Source organism: Mastigoproctus giganteus, chromosome 7 (assembly GCF_048544385.1).
Source record: "Mastigoproctus giganteus isolate SK-2022 chromosome 7, ASM4854438v1, whole genome shotgun sequence".
Taxonomy (NCBI): Eukaryota; Metazoa; Arthropoda; class Arachnida; order Uropygi; family Thelyphonidae; genus Mastigoproctus; species Mastigoproctus giganteus.
The window spans coordinates 187,479,292-187,495,108 of record NC_143581.1 but is presented as its reverse complement, the minus strand read 5'-3'; the positions used below and the strand labels follow the sequence as shown (position 1 = coordinate 187,495,108).

Genomic DNA, 15,817 nt, shown 5'->3' with positions numbered 1-15,817 from the left:
TATGCTCTATTGCATAAAATTCTATTTAATAGGCTCTTTTTCTCATAATTTTATATTTCTTAACAACATTAATTGTTTTCTACATCTTTTTGATTCTCTGAAATGCAATCTACCAATTTATAATTATTGACTTGCTTAAGTAAAAAAAAAATCTAAAAGTTGTTATTGTTCATAATTTCATTTTGTGGTCAATTTGTAATATATAATTATTCGTAATATTCATCAGGCATTTTGCTGCTGTATGTAATAAAGGGATCCTGATAGTTATACAGTATATACATTTTAAAAAAAAAGTTACTATTTCATAACAACAGAGCTAGTATGAAGGGGTTGGCCTGGAATGGGATTTGGCAGATTGGTATGTTCAGGTTCTTTTGAAAAGTTTAACTTTCCCGAAGGGAAAAAGCAAAGCATGATATCGAATATTAGTTCCCTTTTGCATCACCTTGTGTATTTAGTTTTTATAAACGCATAAAGTTTGGTATTTATAAAAATATATAATAATACAAAATTACCCATTACATAAAACTGTCAGGGGTTTTATTCCAGATTCTTATTCGTTTCATTTTAAATTGTTTCTTGTTTTAGTAGATCACTATTCATTAGGATTAGCAAAACTACTTCGCCATTTTTTTAGTTTTACTAATGTTAGGCTAGCTAGACGCGTTAGCATATATGCATAAGGCGAAAATTATATTTTTACTATATCCATTTGTCAGTCCCCTTATCACAACTCTACTTTCAATAAATGGATTTTCATGAACTTTTATATTTGAGCCATGCAGAAAGATGTCCTGAAAATTCTCAAATTTCATTAAGTTTTAACTAGTAGAAACCGTTACATTTCTACCCGTTATATTTTAATATAACGAGTCCAAATAGTTCTTATTTCTTTGAACATCATCCGGATCTAATACCTCGACTCCCGATAAATGGATTTTCATGAAATTCTACACTTCGATATTTTAAAAAGATATGTCGCGCTTTTCCAAATTTAATTGAAATCGGACAAATAGAAATCGGGAAATTTTTAACCTACTTTTTATAACTTAAATATCGCATAATTAACTTACATATCACACAGATTATCCATGTACCGTATTTCGTACACACGATGGCCAAAAAATACGAACATTTGTATTAAGACAGGCGCAGACAGAAGAAATTCAAATAAATATGAAAAATAGAAGGAGATGCAAAGTAAACTGAAACGTGGGATGATGACGTGTTGCCTCCTTGAGTATAAGGACTGCACAGGCCGTTCGCCTGCGATAAACTGAAGCCAGAATGGGGAAAACGCATTGTCTATGACTCTCTGAAAATCGTATTATCTTGGGCCCACGTTTAGCAGGATCTATGATTCAAGAAACAAAAGACATGACTAGTTTCTCAAAAACATCCATCTCAAACGTTTTAAATGACTGATAAGCAAGCGATCCTTTCACATCACAAAAGAGTGAATGTGGCAGAAAAACAATACTTGATGAGGAAACCGACGTAAGCCAAAGAGGACGGTACGGTAAAGTGGAACATACAATGTGCAGCAAATAACATCTGAATTCAATCAAGTCCACAACTACTCCATTTCAGAGCGCAGAGAATTGAAGATATTAGGTATAGGTGGTCACCTGCCTCTTCGAAAGCCACTGATTTCAGAGATAAACAGAAACAAATCTGCTTGCAGTGGCGTTGGGAAAGCCGTGATTGGACAGTGGAAGAAAGTTATGCGATCAAACGAATTACGATACACTTTATTTTTCACTGATGGTAGCAACGAATGTTGCAAAAACTTTACCAAGCGATGGGCCCTGCTTGCTTGTTAAAAACACTCAGGCATCTGGAGGTGGTATCACTGTGAGGAACGTTTGTTGGTTACTAATGTTGATACCGACAAAACATCGTGTCCGAATCGTGCAAGCATGGTTCGGAGAACACGATACGGGTTTCCACCATCTTCCACTGGCCCCTGTGTTCACCTGATGTCAAACCTATTGAGAATGCATGAGATATGCTGGAGCTATTCGGCAACGATGTCCTCTTTCTTCATCGTTGTTGCAGCTAAGAGATATTTTGCTGGAATAATGGTCACGAATAGATTATAATTAAGATAGGGGTCTATAAATTATCAAAAAGGTTTGTGAGACTGAGGAGGGCTGGTAAAATGAATGAAGATGAAATTTACATTGTTATTAATGGTTCCAGAATTACTCGCCATTAATTCGAATTGCAGAATAAGACGACACTGGACTGTACGAAGTTTTCCTTTTAGCCTGGAATTTTTGGAATACATTACCTCCATTGGAAGGCTTGGAAAGTATATTCATTTATTTTATCTAATTTTTTGGATGGCGCAGGAAAAACTTGTTCATAACCTTTTTTGATACTTAAAAATAATAGCACACGTGGTGTGAAAATGAAATACTATTTTCAGGCTTTTTTTTTTTCCAGCTACCTTGTCCACAGTTCTTTTTATACTGAAATTGTAATGTATGAAAATATCTCGAAATAAATTGTTTAGAAATGCATGTATTAAGTGATGCTGATAATATCTCTAAATGAAATAAATCATTTTACCCTTTATTGCAATATAAATTTCTCTGTGCTATTGTTGTCTTCTGAAGACTGAACAATACATATAAAAAAATGATCATTTAAATTGTTAAGTTTATTTCAAGCAGTGAACATCAGGAATCATTTTATAAGGCACATAGGAGGGCACAACATACTACAGAAAATGGAAAATTATACATTTATAAAAGACGCATTCGAACAGTAATATTTGTAAAGTTCTTTGATAAAATCAAATTAATCTTCCTGTTCTCCTGCAGTTTCTTTTTTTTAAATATTTTCGGCTTCGGATGCAACATTATGGGGTCCGACTGATTCTTCTAATTCACCAGGTTCGAAGATACTTTCCATGCAGTTCTGCCAAAATAATCAAAAAATGTTTTTTTCTGTTATTCTGAATTGTTTCTTTTATGAAGATTAATGACAAAAAGTTAAAAAAGACAAAATGAAGAGTGTCAGCAAGTAATTTTAATTTTGAAAGTAAATTTTTTCTGTGCGCAGGTTATAAATGTTTCCCAACAATAAGATTAAATTCTGTTTTTTGGGACATTTTTATTGCCTTACTGTAAAGGTATTACATTAAAATATGCTAAATGTTTTCAACTTTTATCGCCAGCAATTTAATTGATTTTATTTTTTGGGATTATCATGACAAAGTATTTTTACTGAGGGCAGTTATGACGTTGCAAATAGAAACGTTTGCAATTTGTTAAATTTCCACTAGAAATTGAATACGCGATCACATTTATTTATTTTTATCTTAATTTGAGAGAAAACTTCAAGAATTTAGAAACATATTGCCTTTGTTCACCAGAAATGAGAGAGACAAGACTGAGACAGCCCCGTCAGAGGATAAATTGTAGAGAGAGAGTGTAAAAATAAAGGAATATCAGCGTGAAAAGAAAAAATACGTAAGATATATCGAGGAATACTAATTTTGTCCACTTTCACCATGATTAGTACAGTGAGAATGAAGAGAGAGTGAACGTTTTGGAAGAAAACCAAATTGGTGACTATCGTATTCATTTTTTAATAAAACACATGAAATTATCCTTGACCTTCTTGAAAATTAACCTTTCAGGATTTTGCCAAGAAATTTAACATGACGATGCGACAACAATTCTTGAGATCAGTTCTCTCTCTCTCTCACTCTCTCTCTCTCTCTCACTCTCTCTCTCTCTCTAGCATGGTTATAAGGGGAAGGATACGAATCACAATGTACACTGTCGTTGATCAAATAGTTATCACCGAAACAGAAAGGTAACCGACAAAAAAAAAATGTAAACACCAAGGTTTTCAGAAAGCGTTATATTTATGCTAAAAAGCGGGGTTTTCGTTCCAGTGAATAAGGCATGATTCATGCAAATGATATCCAATCATCTTATTGATATGTCTTTAAAGGTAGACTCTGCCTAACAGCATGTAATTATCGATATCTCGACATCAACAAAAGATCTTTACGATTTCTGAAGGGACATGACTGGAGCGCGTTTGGCAGGCACTTCAGTCTCTGAGATAACTGAACTCGATAATGTTTCACGAGGAATGGTTTCCAAGATCATCTCTGCATGGGAATCTAAAAAGAAGAAATCATTTGCAAAAGGCAACGGTGGGCGAAACCGCAAACTCCAAAATCGGGACGTTCGAGCATTAGTACGATGGGCAAAGCAAAGCCAGCGATCAGTAGCTAATCAGTTGTGCATTGATTTCCGCGCAGGACGCGAGAGGCCAATTTCGTGAAAAGGTTATACATCGAGAGCTCTATAGAGTTGGATATCACGGTTGAGTTACACTTCATAAGCCACTTGATTTGTACCCGATAACTCAAGTAGTCGTGTCCAATGGAGTTAAGAGCACAAGCAGTGGATTATCGAGCAGTGGAGGAATGTTATATGGTCCGATGAATCCCCCTACTCATCTCATTCTCTGCGGCAAATGAACGAGCTCACGTATGGCGCCAAACGATGGAAGCTTTCAACTCTGATTGCTTGTTTTCTACCGTTAAGGATTCTGGCAGTTCTGTGATGGTGTAGGCATTCTTCCTCGTGACATGGTTTGGGCATGTTCATTCCGTTAGAAGGAAAGATTAATGCCAATCGCTGTTTAATATACCTGTGTAATCATCTTCATTCAACGGTATTTCTTTCAAGAAAAGAGTGCTCTCTTTCAGAATGACAATACTTTAATCCAAAGAGCAAAGGTGGTCACCCAATGGTTTTCTAAAAATGAGACTGATCCTTTTCATATATAATAGCCATCTCATTCATTGGATCTAAAGTTGGTAGAAAATCAATAGAAATTTCTGGAACGACGTGTCAGAAAGCGTTTTCCAGCTCCATCGTAAAAGCAGTAATGAGCATGAATGGTGCTGTGTCCCTCCTGCTGACTTTCACACACTGAAAGACTCCATGTTACGATGTATCAAGGCTAAACTGGACTCATCCGGCGGTCCAACACCGTACGGGTCATTTTACTTACTCTTTCCATTTTTTATCCATTATCTGTACATTTCTATTTCTTAACAAAAAACATAAGATAAGCATCTGAACCAGGAGTAGTAGAATCTCATAGTAATATGTTTCTCTTGCACTAATTCAATAACCCATTAGTATTTCTTATGGTATGCACACTCTATTGTATGATTCAGAAATCGCCAGAAACACAAAAAAAGCACTTTAAAATTTAATGTGGAATAAATATAATTAAAGCTGTAAGGCAAATATAAATAGCTAAAGATCAAAATACACTTACTTTATATGCTGTCTGACCAGACGACTCACGTCTGCTCTCCTCCGTCTGAAATTGAATTCGAGAAAAATTATTGGTCTCAAAAAAATGGGTGAAATTAAATGTGGAATAAAAAAATTCCTTTTTTTGTGAGTAGAAACCAACATGTAGATATGCATAATGAAAACTAATAATTAATTACAGCGGTGTTTTTATCAATGAAACAATATCGCAATATGTGCAGTTTAAATTAAATTTACAAGTACTTCTAATTGACAAAAAGGTCCACAAACAGTTCCTAATATTTGCAATTCTTCCTTCTTTCTTGAATTTGTCTAAAAGTGGATACATACTGTCTCTTACAGATTTTTGTTAAACAAGCAGAAATCTGAATTTCTATAAATATAAATTCTGTCATGTAAAATAAAAGTTTAAAATCATTCTTTATATACTAGAACAAATTATATCCCTCGAATTTTTTTTAACACCAGGTTTCACAGAAACGGACAAAGTACACCCGCGATTGCCTAGATTGAGAGCAGCATCATTAGAGTCAAATTCAGACTCGACCTAGGTCTGGTCCAATTGTGCGCTACGTGTTTGCCACTCAAATTGATACTGTTTTCGTCCCAAACATAACAACATATCTTTGATATGTCAATCTAAAAGATATCTCTGGACTTATCGGATAAAATCAGAATTCATACAAATTGCATTTCGAGAAGTGATTATTTAATGGTATTCCTAACATAGAGTTGCCCAACCAAATCGCAATTATAGATCATTTTAAATGGAAGAAAATATGAAGAAACATTATGTTTTCTGTCAATGCCGAGACGAGATATTTTGTACCCTTCGCAGTTAACTACAAGGGCATCCTTATTTCTCTCGAAATATCAAGGGCTTTGAACTTACAGTATTCATTCCATTGATACTTGTCGAAATAGATGGCTCGATTATTCTTCCATCTCTTGGTTTTGAGTTGGCATAAATCGGTCTTGTAATTCTCCCCAATGTTAGTTTTTCACTCAGCGTACTTTTTTTAGTAAAATATTTATTAAACTTAGCTTTCATTTCTCATACTTTCAGAAATATATAAATTATTAATACTCACATATCCCAATTTAGCGTTATAGCAATCAGCAGCCTGCAAGTTGAAAAAGACGAAGAAATAATCACACAAAGGGGTTCACCTGACATAACTATATTAAAATCTTTGACTTTTCTTAATTGGATTAGTTGGTGAAAATAATAAAACTGTTAACCATTTTCAGGAACTTAAAAAATAACATAACCAACTATATGAAATATTAAAGAGTGCATCGTAATACTGGTTAAAGTATATTTCCAAACTCTTTTCATGTTTTCACGGTTTATTCTGCCTGAAAACCGAATTACCTTTTTCAGTTTTTGAAATTTATAAGATTTGCTTCTGATCATACTAGTTTTGCTACAAACTAAACTTATGTATTTAAAAAATGTAAGTATGCAGTTTGATGAAATCATTTGAATTGTGGTACGTACCTGGTGGAATATTGGGTCTTGAGAACATAAGCCTATTACGAAAGCCAGAAATGGATTTTCTTCATTTGGGAAATGTTCTGCTGTGCATTCAGTGAAATATCTTAGCACCTAAAAAAAAGTTATCTTAATTTTCTCTATTATTTTTGCAGATATTTATGTAATTGATCGAAAGAAATTTCAGATTAATATTCGATTTTGGGGGATAAGAACACCAGAGAAAAACAGACAACGACATTCACTTAAATATATTAAATATAACAGATTAAATTGCACTTTTACTGTCAAAGACTGATAGTATCAATCCAAACCTAGTTCGTTTAGGTTTTCGACCCTAGGGGGAAGCCAAATTCAGCGTTCAAGTAGAGATGACAACAACGCATAAAACAGCAGTTCACAAGAGCTGTTTATCAATCCCTATGGTGTTCTGCGAAGAGCAAACTGACCATCTGACCTTCTCTCTCTTTATTGGCTTCATCGTGTCAGTGTATCTTGACAGGAGGATTACATTTAACATTTATTCGACACCATAAGCATTTTCAGATTTAATTTCATAATTCTATATCGTTCCAATTCCCACAGATTAAATAAACAAAGTGTTACGAATTGCTTGGATATCTCCTAATGTTCAGTTGTTAATTAAAATTCTAAATAACGTTACTGCAACGCAACACACAGTACCATGACTATGTTCTACAAGTCATTTAGAACAATAACAAATTTATACAATATTATTTATACTGCGCAAAAAATATATAAACACATAATTACTAGATAAACAATAAACAGAGGTAATATGCAGAATATTATTTATTTTCGTGTGATGTGTGAAATTAGGAAATATTTTATACGTACGTTTCCAGTGAAAAGATTCATGCATTCCGAAAGCCTTTTTTTGCGTTCCTCACTTTCTGGAAATAATAGTACTGCTATTTAGAAAATATGCTAAATGATTGGAACAACTTGTTAAATACATTTCTGTGCAAAAATTATATTTCAACTTTAAAATTGCCATATCAAGGAATATACGTATAATTTGATAGTTAAATCAAGGATAACAATCATTTGGGGAAATTTTATGGATCTTTCTGGAAAGCGCATTGTTTTAAAACTCATTGCTCTTATTTAAATGAACTAGGCTTCTGTTTTCATGAATTAAGATCTCATAATTTTGAGAGATACTACTCTGAAATGAGAAGAAAACTCTGCATAATTCAGAAAATTAATATTTTTAGAAGAATAAGAGAAATTTACCTCAAAATGATTAATTCCAATAACGGAACAGATAACGTAGCTTTATTTGTCAACCTAAATCGGTTTTGCAAGGTGGAATGTCTGGCAACAGATTTAACTATTAAAGAAAAATTAGAAGGGGCAAGTAGATATGCTAATATGTAGGAGTGGAGACGTCATTTTCATCCTTAATTTGAGGAAAATAACTTTAATTGTTGTTTTAACTTTAAAAGCTTGATTTTAGGTATTTTAAGCTAGGCACTTCTATTAAAAACAACTTTAGAATATAATGACAAATACGGTTCTACTATGAAAACGGATTTTTCATGAAAGACAAACGCTCATAAATCACGGTAGGTTCGTCTAACAACAAGCAAAAAGCATTTGAATATAACTGCATTTATAGAGTAGCAAAATTAAAAAATAATTTACACCATTTTGATTCTAAATAAACTTAAAGATTTCAGTGTAATTTTTGATAAAAGTAGGTAAATAATGGAAAGTGAACAATCTAATATTCAATAACAATCATATATCACTTTATAAGCACATTTTATACTTACTGCAAAGTGCCTTCAATGAGGGATCAGTTTCATCAGCGCCAAGAGCCAGCAATGGCAGAACGAACAACAGAACAAACTGAACCTTCATCTTTTTCAGTGAGCTTGCTAGGGACTGCAATCCGAATAAAAAGCTGAAGGCAACTGAGAGGCTGCTACAACCGAGGGCTATAAATCAGTGCGAAAAAACTTCTTTTTATTTCATAAGATATGAAAGCATTAACTTCCGATAAGATTTTATTTTCCGCTTCTTTTTTTTTAATAATTGGAAAACTTCCGTTCCAGAATTTAATCAGTAAAATTTATATTGAAATCGTTGTTGCTCTGATGATAAGAGATCTTGAACAGGAAAAGGATGCATAAAGATTTGATTTGCAGGTAATGGGATTAATTAGCCACAGTAAACGTGCCTCATGGTGATTGCAGTAGCAACCTACCAGATATAATTTTTAAAAAAAGAACAAATGTAGTAGTAGTAGTAGTGGCATGTGATGCAAGAAAGCAAGTGTATGAGCTTATGCAGCATCAGCCAAAAAAAAAAAAAAAAAAATCACACCATTCCCTCCAAATGCCTGTCCAGTTCCTCCTTAAATTTATTCAACCTGTCAAATTCCACAACGACAGATGAAAGTTTATTCCAGCAATTAACCACCCGCTGGCTAAAGGCAAATTTCCGCACATCTATTCTACATCTGTCTTTTCTTAATTTTAATTTATGCCCCGGTAGGTTCGTAATCTGAACAAGTGGAAGGATCCCATCAGAATTCAGGTTGCTCAACCCATTCAAGGCCTTATACACCTCAATCAGATCACCGCGCAAGTGCCTAGTCTCCAGCCACTGCAATTTGCAGAACTTAATCCTCTCTTGGTAAGAGGATCCCTTCATTCCCCTCACCAATCTTGCTGCCCTTCTCTGTACACGCTCAAGTAAATCTACATCCTTCCTAAAATCAAGCCTCCAGACCTGTACGCAGTACTCAAGGCGTGGCCTGACCATTGCCTTGTACAGAGGGACAATCACATCCTTTTCCCTGCTAGCAAAATTCCTATATATCATTGCCAAAACCCCATGACCTGCTCTGGCAGCCTGTCTGCATTGCTCAGAAAACTTCATATCTGCCTGCACAATTACTCCCAGGTCTTTTTCATTTTCTACCGCCTTAAGTGTAGTACCACACAGTTGGTACCTTTCTCTGGGGTTACTTCTACCCATATGCAGTACTTTGCATTTGCCAAGGTTAAACTTCAGTTGCCACTTGTTAGCCCATCTGCCCAAATTAACTAGATCCTGTTGCAGTAGCACACTGCCATTACTGTCATTAACAACCCTGCTAACCTTTGTATTATCTGCAAACTTTGATATTAAGCCTGATATACCTTCATCAATATCATTGATAAATATACAAAACAACAGTGGACCCAACACCGAATCTTGTGGGACTCCACTAATAACATTAGTCCACGAAAAGCAGCACCCATTGATTACCACCCTCTGTCTTCTCCCACTTAACCATCCTTTTATCCATTGTAGCAACTTACCCTTAGTACCATTCTGCTCCAATTTGTACAATAGTCTTTCATGCGCATCACTGTCAAAAGCTTTCCTGAAATCCATATATATGATATCAAAATTAATTTTTGCATCCAATTCCTTTGTAACCACATCATAATATCCTATCAAATTTGTCAGACAAGACTTTCCTTAACAAACCCATGCTGTGTCTGAATTATTGCTGCAGTCTTGTCTTGATGATCCTGCAATGCATCTTTAACCAGTGACTCCATTATTTTACCCGGAACAGAAATTAAACTAACTAGTCTGTAATTACTCGTGTTAGCCTTCGATACTCCTTTGTGAATTGGGGATAAATTTGCACTTTTCCAGTCCGTGTGAACTTCCCCTGAGTCCAAGGATGTTCTCATAATTATGGATAAGGTTTTTCTTAGATGCTTTGCCGCCTCCTTTAATATAACTGGATAGATCCCATCCACCCTAGGTGCTTTTTTTATGTTTAACTTCAACAATTTCTCCTCCACTTTGCTCTCAGTTATTACAAAATCATTAAGTATCCTGCTACAATTTGATAACCTTCTGCAATTTTGAAACTTTAATAATTCCCCCTGTGTGAATGTAGATGCAAAATACTCATTCAGTTTGTTTGCTATCTGAGCAGGATGTTTGCTATCTGAACAGACAAACCATCGATGTGAAGTGGACCAATCAGATTCCACCCCTTCCTTTTAGAATTTACATAAGTAAAGAAATCCTTGCTGTTTTTCTTAGCATCTTTTGCCAAGGATTTCGCGTAATCTGCTTTTGCCTGCCTAACTTCGTTTGTGACCTGATTACAGACTAGCTTATATCAGCTATAGGCTTCTGAGTGGCTTGATAATTTATATCCATCCCATGCATTTTACTTCTCTATCACGAGTCTCATTAGTTCATTAGATAACCATTTAAGCCTCAACCGTGAACAGTATTTTTTAATAGGTATGAAACTTTTAGTAGCTTCCACGATTAATTCCTTGAATGCTTCCCACTTAGAATTTACTGTTGGTAACATCGTCAGTTGATCCCACTGTACAGAATTTAAAAACTGTTTGAGACCACTGTACTCCCCTTTAGGCAAGCAAAAACCCTTTCCTTTATCCCAGATGGTAATTAAATCTTTAAATAAATCCCACATCAGTACACTGTGATCACTGCCACCTAGTGGTTCTTTTATCTGCAAATTTCTAATACATGAATGATCACTGCTGATAACCAGATCAAGAGTATTACCCTCTCTGGTTGCCTCTCGAACATGTTGCTGCAGAAAACAATTATCCAATAAATCCACAAAAGTCTGACTAGTGTGTGAGTGACCAACCCACAAGTTCCAGTCAATGTCTGGATAGTTAAAATCCCCCATTATAAGACATTCCGATTTACGAGCCCACTCTATTTCTCTTTACAATTGTTCGTTGTACTCATTCAAGTCATTAGGCCTATAACACACTCCTGCTCTAATTTTTGCTTTCGCAATGCTTGTCACACTGAACTCACTGAACACTGCACTATTCATCTATATTAACTGGGTGCATTTCTTTTGGTTTTATGTTTTTCTTAATTAACAGCATAACACCCCCTCCCTTTCTGTCCTGTCTATCCTTTCTGTACACATTGTACTCCCCAAATTCCAGTTCTGCATTCCTTATATCTTTGTGACACCACGTCTCTGCTATCCCAACAATATCCGCCTTTGATGTCTTGACCAACACTTCAAATTCATCAAATTTATATACTGTACTTCTAGCATTGGTATACATGCAAGCATACGTGTTCCTATTCCTATTCTTAGTTACCCTGACACATCCCATATACCCATCTATTTCACGATGACTGCCATCCGTCCCTGAAACTCCTAACACCCCTCGCTCCAGGTCGCTACTTATTCTAATAGAAGTTGTGCAAGAATCACCTTCACCTCTGCCTACAGCTACTGTTAAACTATTAGTCCTTGTATCCCCCCCCCCAAGCTATCAGTTTTCCGACCTGAAAACTGATAGCTTGAAATGTGTGGTGCTAAAGGAGCAATAAATACAAATCCCTTTTTCAAGAATTTTAAGGCACGTGTAAAACTTCTGATGAATTCGGTGTGTGCAGGGGTGGGGAATTTGGTCGGCCTTTCGTCTTTTCAGTTTCAGTTTTCAGTTTTGTTCAGTGTCGTGTGAAGAGCACAATGACTTGTCGTAAACATTTAACTTTAAAAGATAAAGTCGAACTCATTAATGCTATGATGCACATTGAACAAAAAAATAGTGTTCGCAATCTCGCTGCAAAATTCAAAACCGGGAAGACGCAGGTAAGCGACATCCTAAAGAAAAAAAATGAACTGCTCAAACAATTTTGGCAACACGGAAATGATCAGGTTCAAAAATCATTCCCGAAAACTGTTGGACTTCAAATTGACAATGTTGCGTATGAGTGGTTTTGTCGCGCACGTGCTAAAAAAATTCCCATTAATGGGCCTATTATTAGGGAAGTGGCTTTGGAGGTTGCAAAATCTATAGGAGTAAATGAGTTCAAAGCTTCTGTGGGTTGGCTAGACAAGTTCAAAGCTCGGCATAAAATTTCTTGGAAAACCGTAAGTGGTGAAGGTGGATCTGTTGATACTGGGGTTGTAACAGAATGGACCGTTAAATTGGAAGATTTATGTCGTGATTTTGAAGCTAAGGATATTTACAACTGTGACGAAACAGGGTTGTTTTTTAAAGCTCTTCCTGAAAAAACAATGAGTCTAAAAAACGAAAAGTGCCAGGGCGAAAAAATTTCTAAGGAACGCTTGACTGTACTATTGTGCACAAATATGCTGGGAGATTTTGAACAACCTCTTGTTATAGGAAAACCACAAAATCCTCGTTGTTTCAAGGGCATAAAGTTGAATCTTTTGAATGTTGACTGGAAGTCTAATAAAAAAGCGTGGATGACACGAGATATCATGAGCGAATGGATAAGTCACTTTAACCAAAACATGATTCGTCAAAACAAAAAAATTATTCTTTTCATGGATAATGCTGCATCTCACCCGCACATTGAATTGTCCAACATTCAAATCGTTTTTCTGCCACCAAACACATCTGCAGTGTCAGCCCTTGGATCAAGGGATAATAAAAAAATTTAAACTTCACTACAGAAAACGTGTTTTAAGACATCTCATTGCAAACATGAACGATGTGCGAGTGACCTTGCAAAGAAAATCAGCATCCTAGATGCGATTCAATGGATTTCCTCTTCAGTAAACGCAATTAGAAAACACTCTGTCGTGAACTGTGTTGTAAAGTCTGCCTTCTCAAACGCAAAAATTGAAATTGTGAACAGCAATGTGGAGCACCAAGAAGAACAAGAACTTCAACATCTATTATTATTATTATTATTATTATTTCGTATGGCAAAAAATGAGGATACATTTGTAACAATGTCAAAAAATAAATAAATAAATTACAATAAGCCTAAAAACAATATTTACAGAAAAAAATTATAAGTAACATTTGATGAATTAAAATGTAATGTCCAGTTTATTCAGCCACTTAATAGCATCATCAGTAACACTATGTAGATCTTGGATGGAGCCTTCAAATCTCCTCTTTGGGCACTCCGAGATGACATGCTGGATGGTCTGGGGCACGTTGTCACAGTCGCAGAATGGGTTTTCAGTTTTTCCCCACTTATGCAGCCAAAACTTGCATCTTCCGTGATTTGTTCGGATTCTGTTCAGGGATGTCCATTCCTTTCTTGGTAAGTTGAAACCTGGAACAGCTCTGCATGGATCACTTGTCGGGATTTGAAGTAGTCCAGTCTTCGCCAGGTCTGGTCAGCATTAAAATGTGACTTGATAAGTTTCTCGCCTAGCTTCCATGAGGGGTTCCTAGACTTCAATCTCTCCGGCTTCTGGGGGTTGCAATCCTGATGTATGGGCAAGTGAGGATTTCTTTGACTTTTCTGCCATTCTTTCAGCAAGGCTATTTCTCTTCTTATATGAGGGGGATAGATGTTAGATAACACTGGTAGCCATTTTAAAGGTATCGATTTAATGGTGCCTGATATTGTCCTCATTGTGTCATTCAGTTGGATATCAACTTTTACAGAGTGTGCACTATTAAGCCATACGGGGCAACAATATTCTGCAACTGAGTAGACTAGGGCAAGGGCTGATGTTCGTAGCACCGTTGCGTTTGCTCCCCAGCCTGTTCCACTGAGTTTATGCAAGATGTTATTCCTAGTTTTTATCTTTGCTGCAATATTACAAAGGTGTTGTTTATACGTCAGTGTTCGGTCCATTATAATTCCCAGATATTTTGGGAAAGGGTTGTGTTTCAGTCGTTGACCTTTATATTCCACTTGTGGCATATAGTTAGCCCTATGATTATCCAGATGAAAACAGCTACTTTGGGTTTTATTTAAATTAGGTTTAAGTCGCCATGTGTGAAAATATTTATTCAACATCTATTGATAATGTACGATACTTCAGTTACAAGTGACCCTGGCTACAAAGATATAGACTCAAACCTCACTACAGAAGATGGTGCTCTAGATATCAACGACATTATCATCGATATTTTTCAAGAAGTTCCTCATGAGGATGAAGAAATGGAAGGAGGTCATTCTGTCGAAGAACATATTAACGACGAACCACCGATGAAAATAGAAGAGGCGCTCATACAAATCAATCGTTTAAAAATGTTTTTCGCCGCTGAAGAAGATACTGAAGGGCTTTCGATGGTTTCTTCACTCCAAATAAATGTTGAAAACAAAATTATCAGCCGGAAGAAGGTGCAGGAGAAAATAAGTGATTACTGTATGTATTTTTCTTAAGAAAAAGTCATAATATGCATATAGCACAATTGTATGTATATTATTTACAAAGATATTGTGCAAAATCTGTATATATTTTAATTTAATTTTACATTAAACGTTTAACGATTTTTCTTTCTTTTTGTTTTTTTTTTTTTCTCCCTCAGACTTCTTGTTAGCGGACACTTCTCGCTAACGGACAAATTTTCGTTCCCCATGGCTGTTCATTAAAGGGAAGTTTCACTGTATATATATAGAATCAGGGCCGCGGTCACCTGGAAACGGCCCTGGTGCTATATTGTAAGCTTTACTGTTGAAAAATAAACTACAACATCAGATATTGGACAAGAAACGAAGCAAATACGATCCATGCCTTTTCTTGCAATTCTCTTCTCAGGACCTCGGTGGCCATAATGGATTTGACAATTCTTCCTCCGTTTTTTCATCTTTCTGCTATATTTTCACTGATGTACAAATGACTTCTGACCACACGGCACAAGGTACCAATCAAGTTTATTAGTGATCACAACTTGCCGATAATATCCTTACTTTAAATTTTAGGTAGAATGTTCAACAAGTTAATTAAAAATAATAAATAGCTATTATTAAAAGTAAGTTCAATTCCATTTGTTGTTACTAAGCAAAGTGGTTTCTTTTAAGCTCTAGTTGCTCAATGGTAACTGATCTTGCATGCGTCTGTTCGGACAAGAAAAATAAGAATACGAAAGACGATCCCAGGTCTAAAAGAACAAGATGAGAAGATTATTCTCCAAAATGATCTTCTACTCAGACCGAAACTAATCGACAAGCGAAGGACATAGAGTCAAGCTTAGCTAAAAACAGCAACGAACAGAGACATAAACACAAGCAGTAC

At 35.6% G+C, this 15,817-nt stretch overlaps 1 protein-coding gene across 1 annotated transcript; it reads right to left on the bottom strand.

Annotated features, from left to right (window-relative positions):
• Positions 1 to 2,665: 2,665 nt before the first annotated feature.
• Positions 2,666 to 8,776, bottom strand: LOC150083442 (uncharacterized). Its single transcript, XM_090378013.1, has 6 exons — positions 8,613 to 8,776; positions 7,672 to 7,727; positions 6,820 to 6,927; positions 6,410 to 6,442; positions 5,320 to 5,364; positions 2,666 to 2,925 (listed from the first exon to the last, which is right to left on the bottom strand). The coding sequence occupies exons 1-6, from the start codon at positions 8,698 to 8,700 to the stop codon at positions 2,839 to 2,841; spliced, it is 417 nt and encodes a 138-aa protein (XP_090234139.1). The 5' UTR covers positions 8,701 to 8,776; the 3' UTR covers positions 2,666 to 2,838.
• Positions 8,777 to 15,817: the final 7,041 nt, after the last annotated feature.

What these genes read in the sequence shown, in the direction of transcription:
- LOC150083442 (XM_090378013.1), bottom strand. Translation starts at nt 8,700, where the DNA reads ATGAAGGTTCAGTTTGTTCTGTTGTTCGTTCTGCCATTGCTGGCTCTT. An exon ending in ATAACGCTAAATTGGGATAT is followed by an intron (nt 5,365 to 6,409) that starts GTGAGTATTAAT and finishes ATTCAATTTCAG; the next exon opens with ACGGAGGAGAGCAGACGTGA. An exon ending in CTGGTCAGACAGCATATAAA is followed by an intron (nt 2,926 to 5,319) that starts GTAAGTGTATTT and finishes TTATTTTGGCAG; the next exon opens with AACTGCATGGAAAGTATCTT.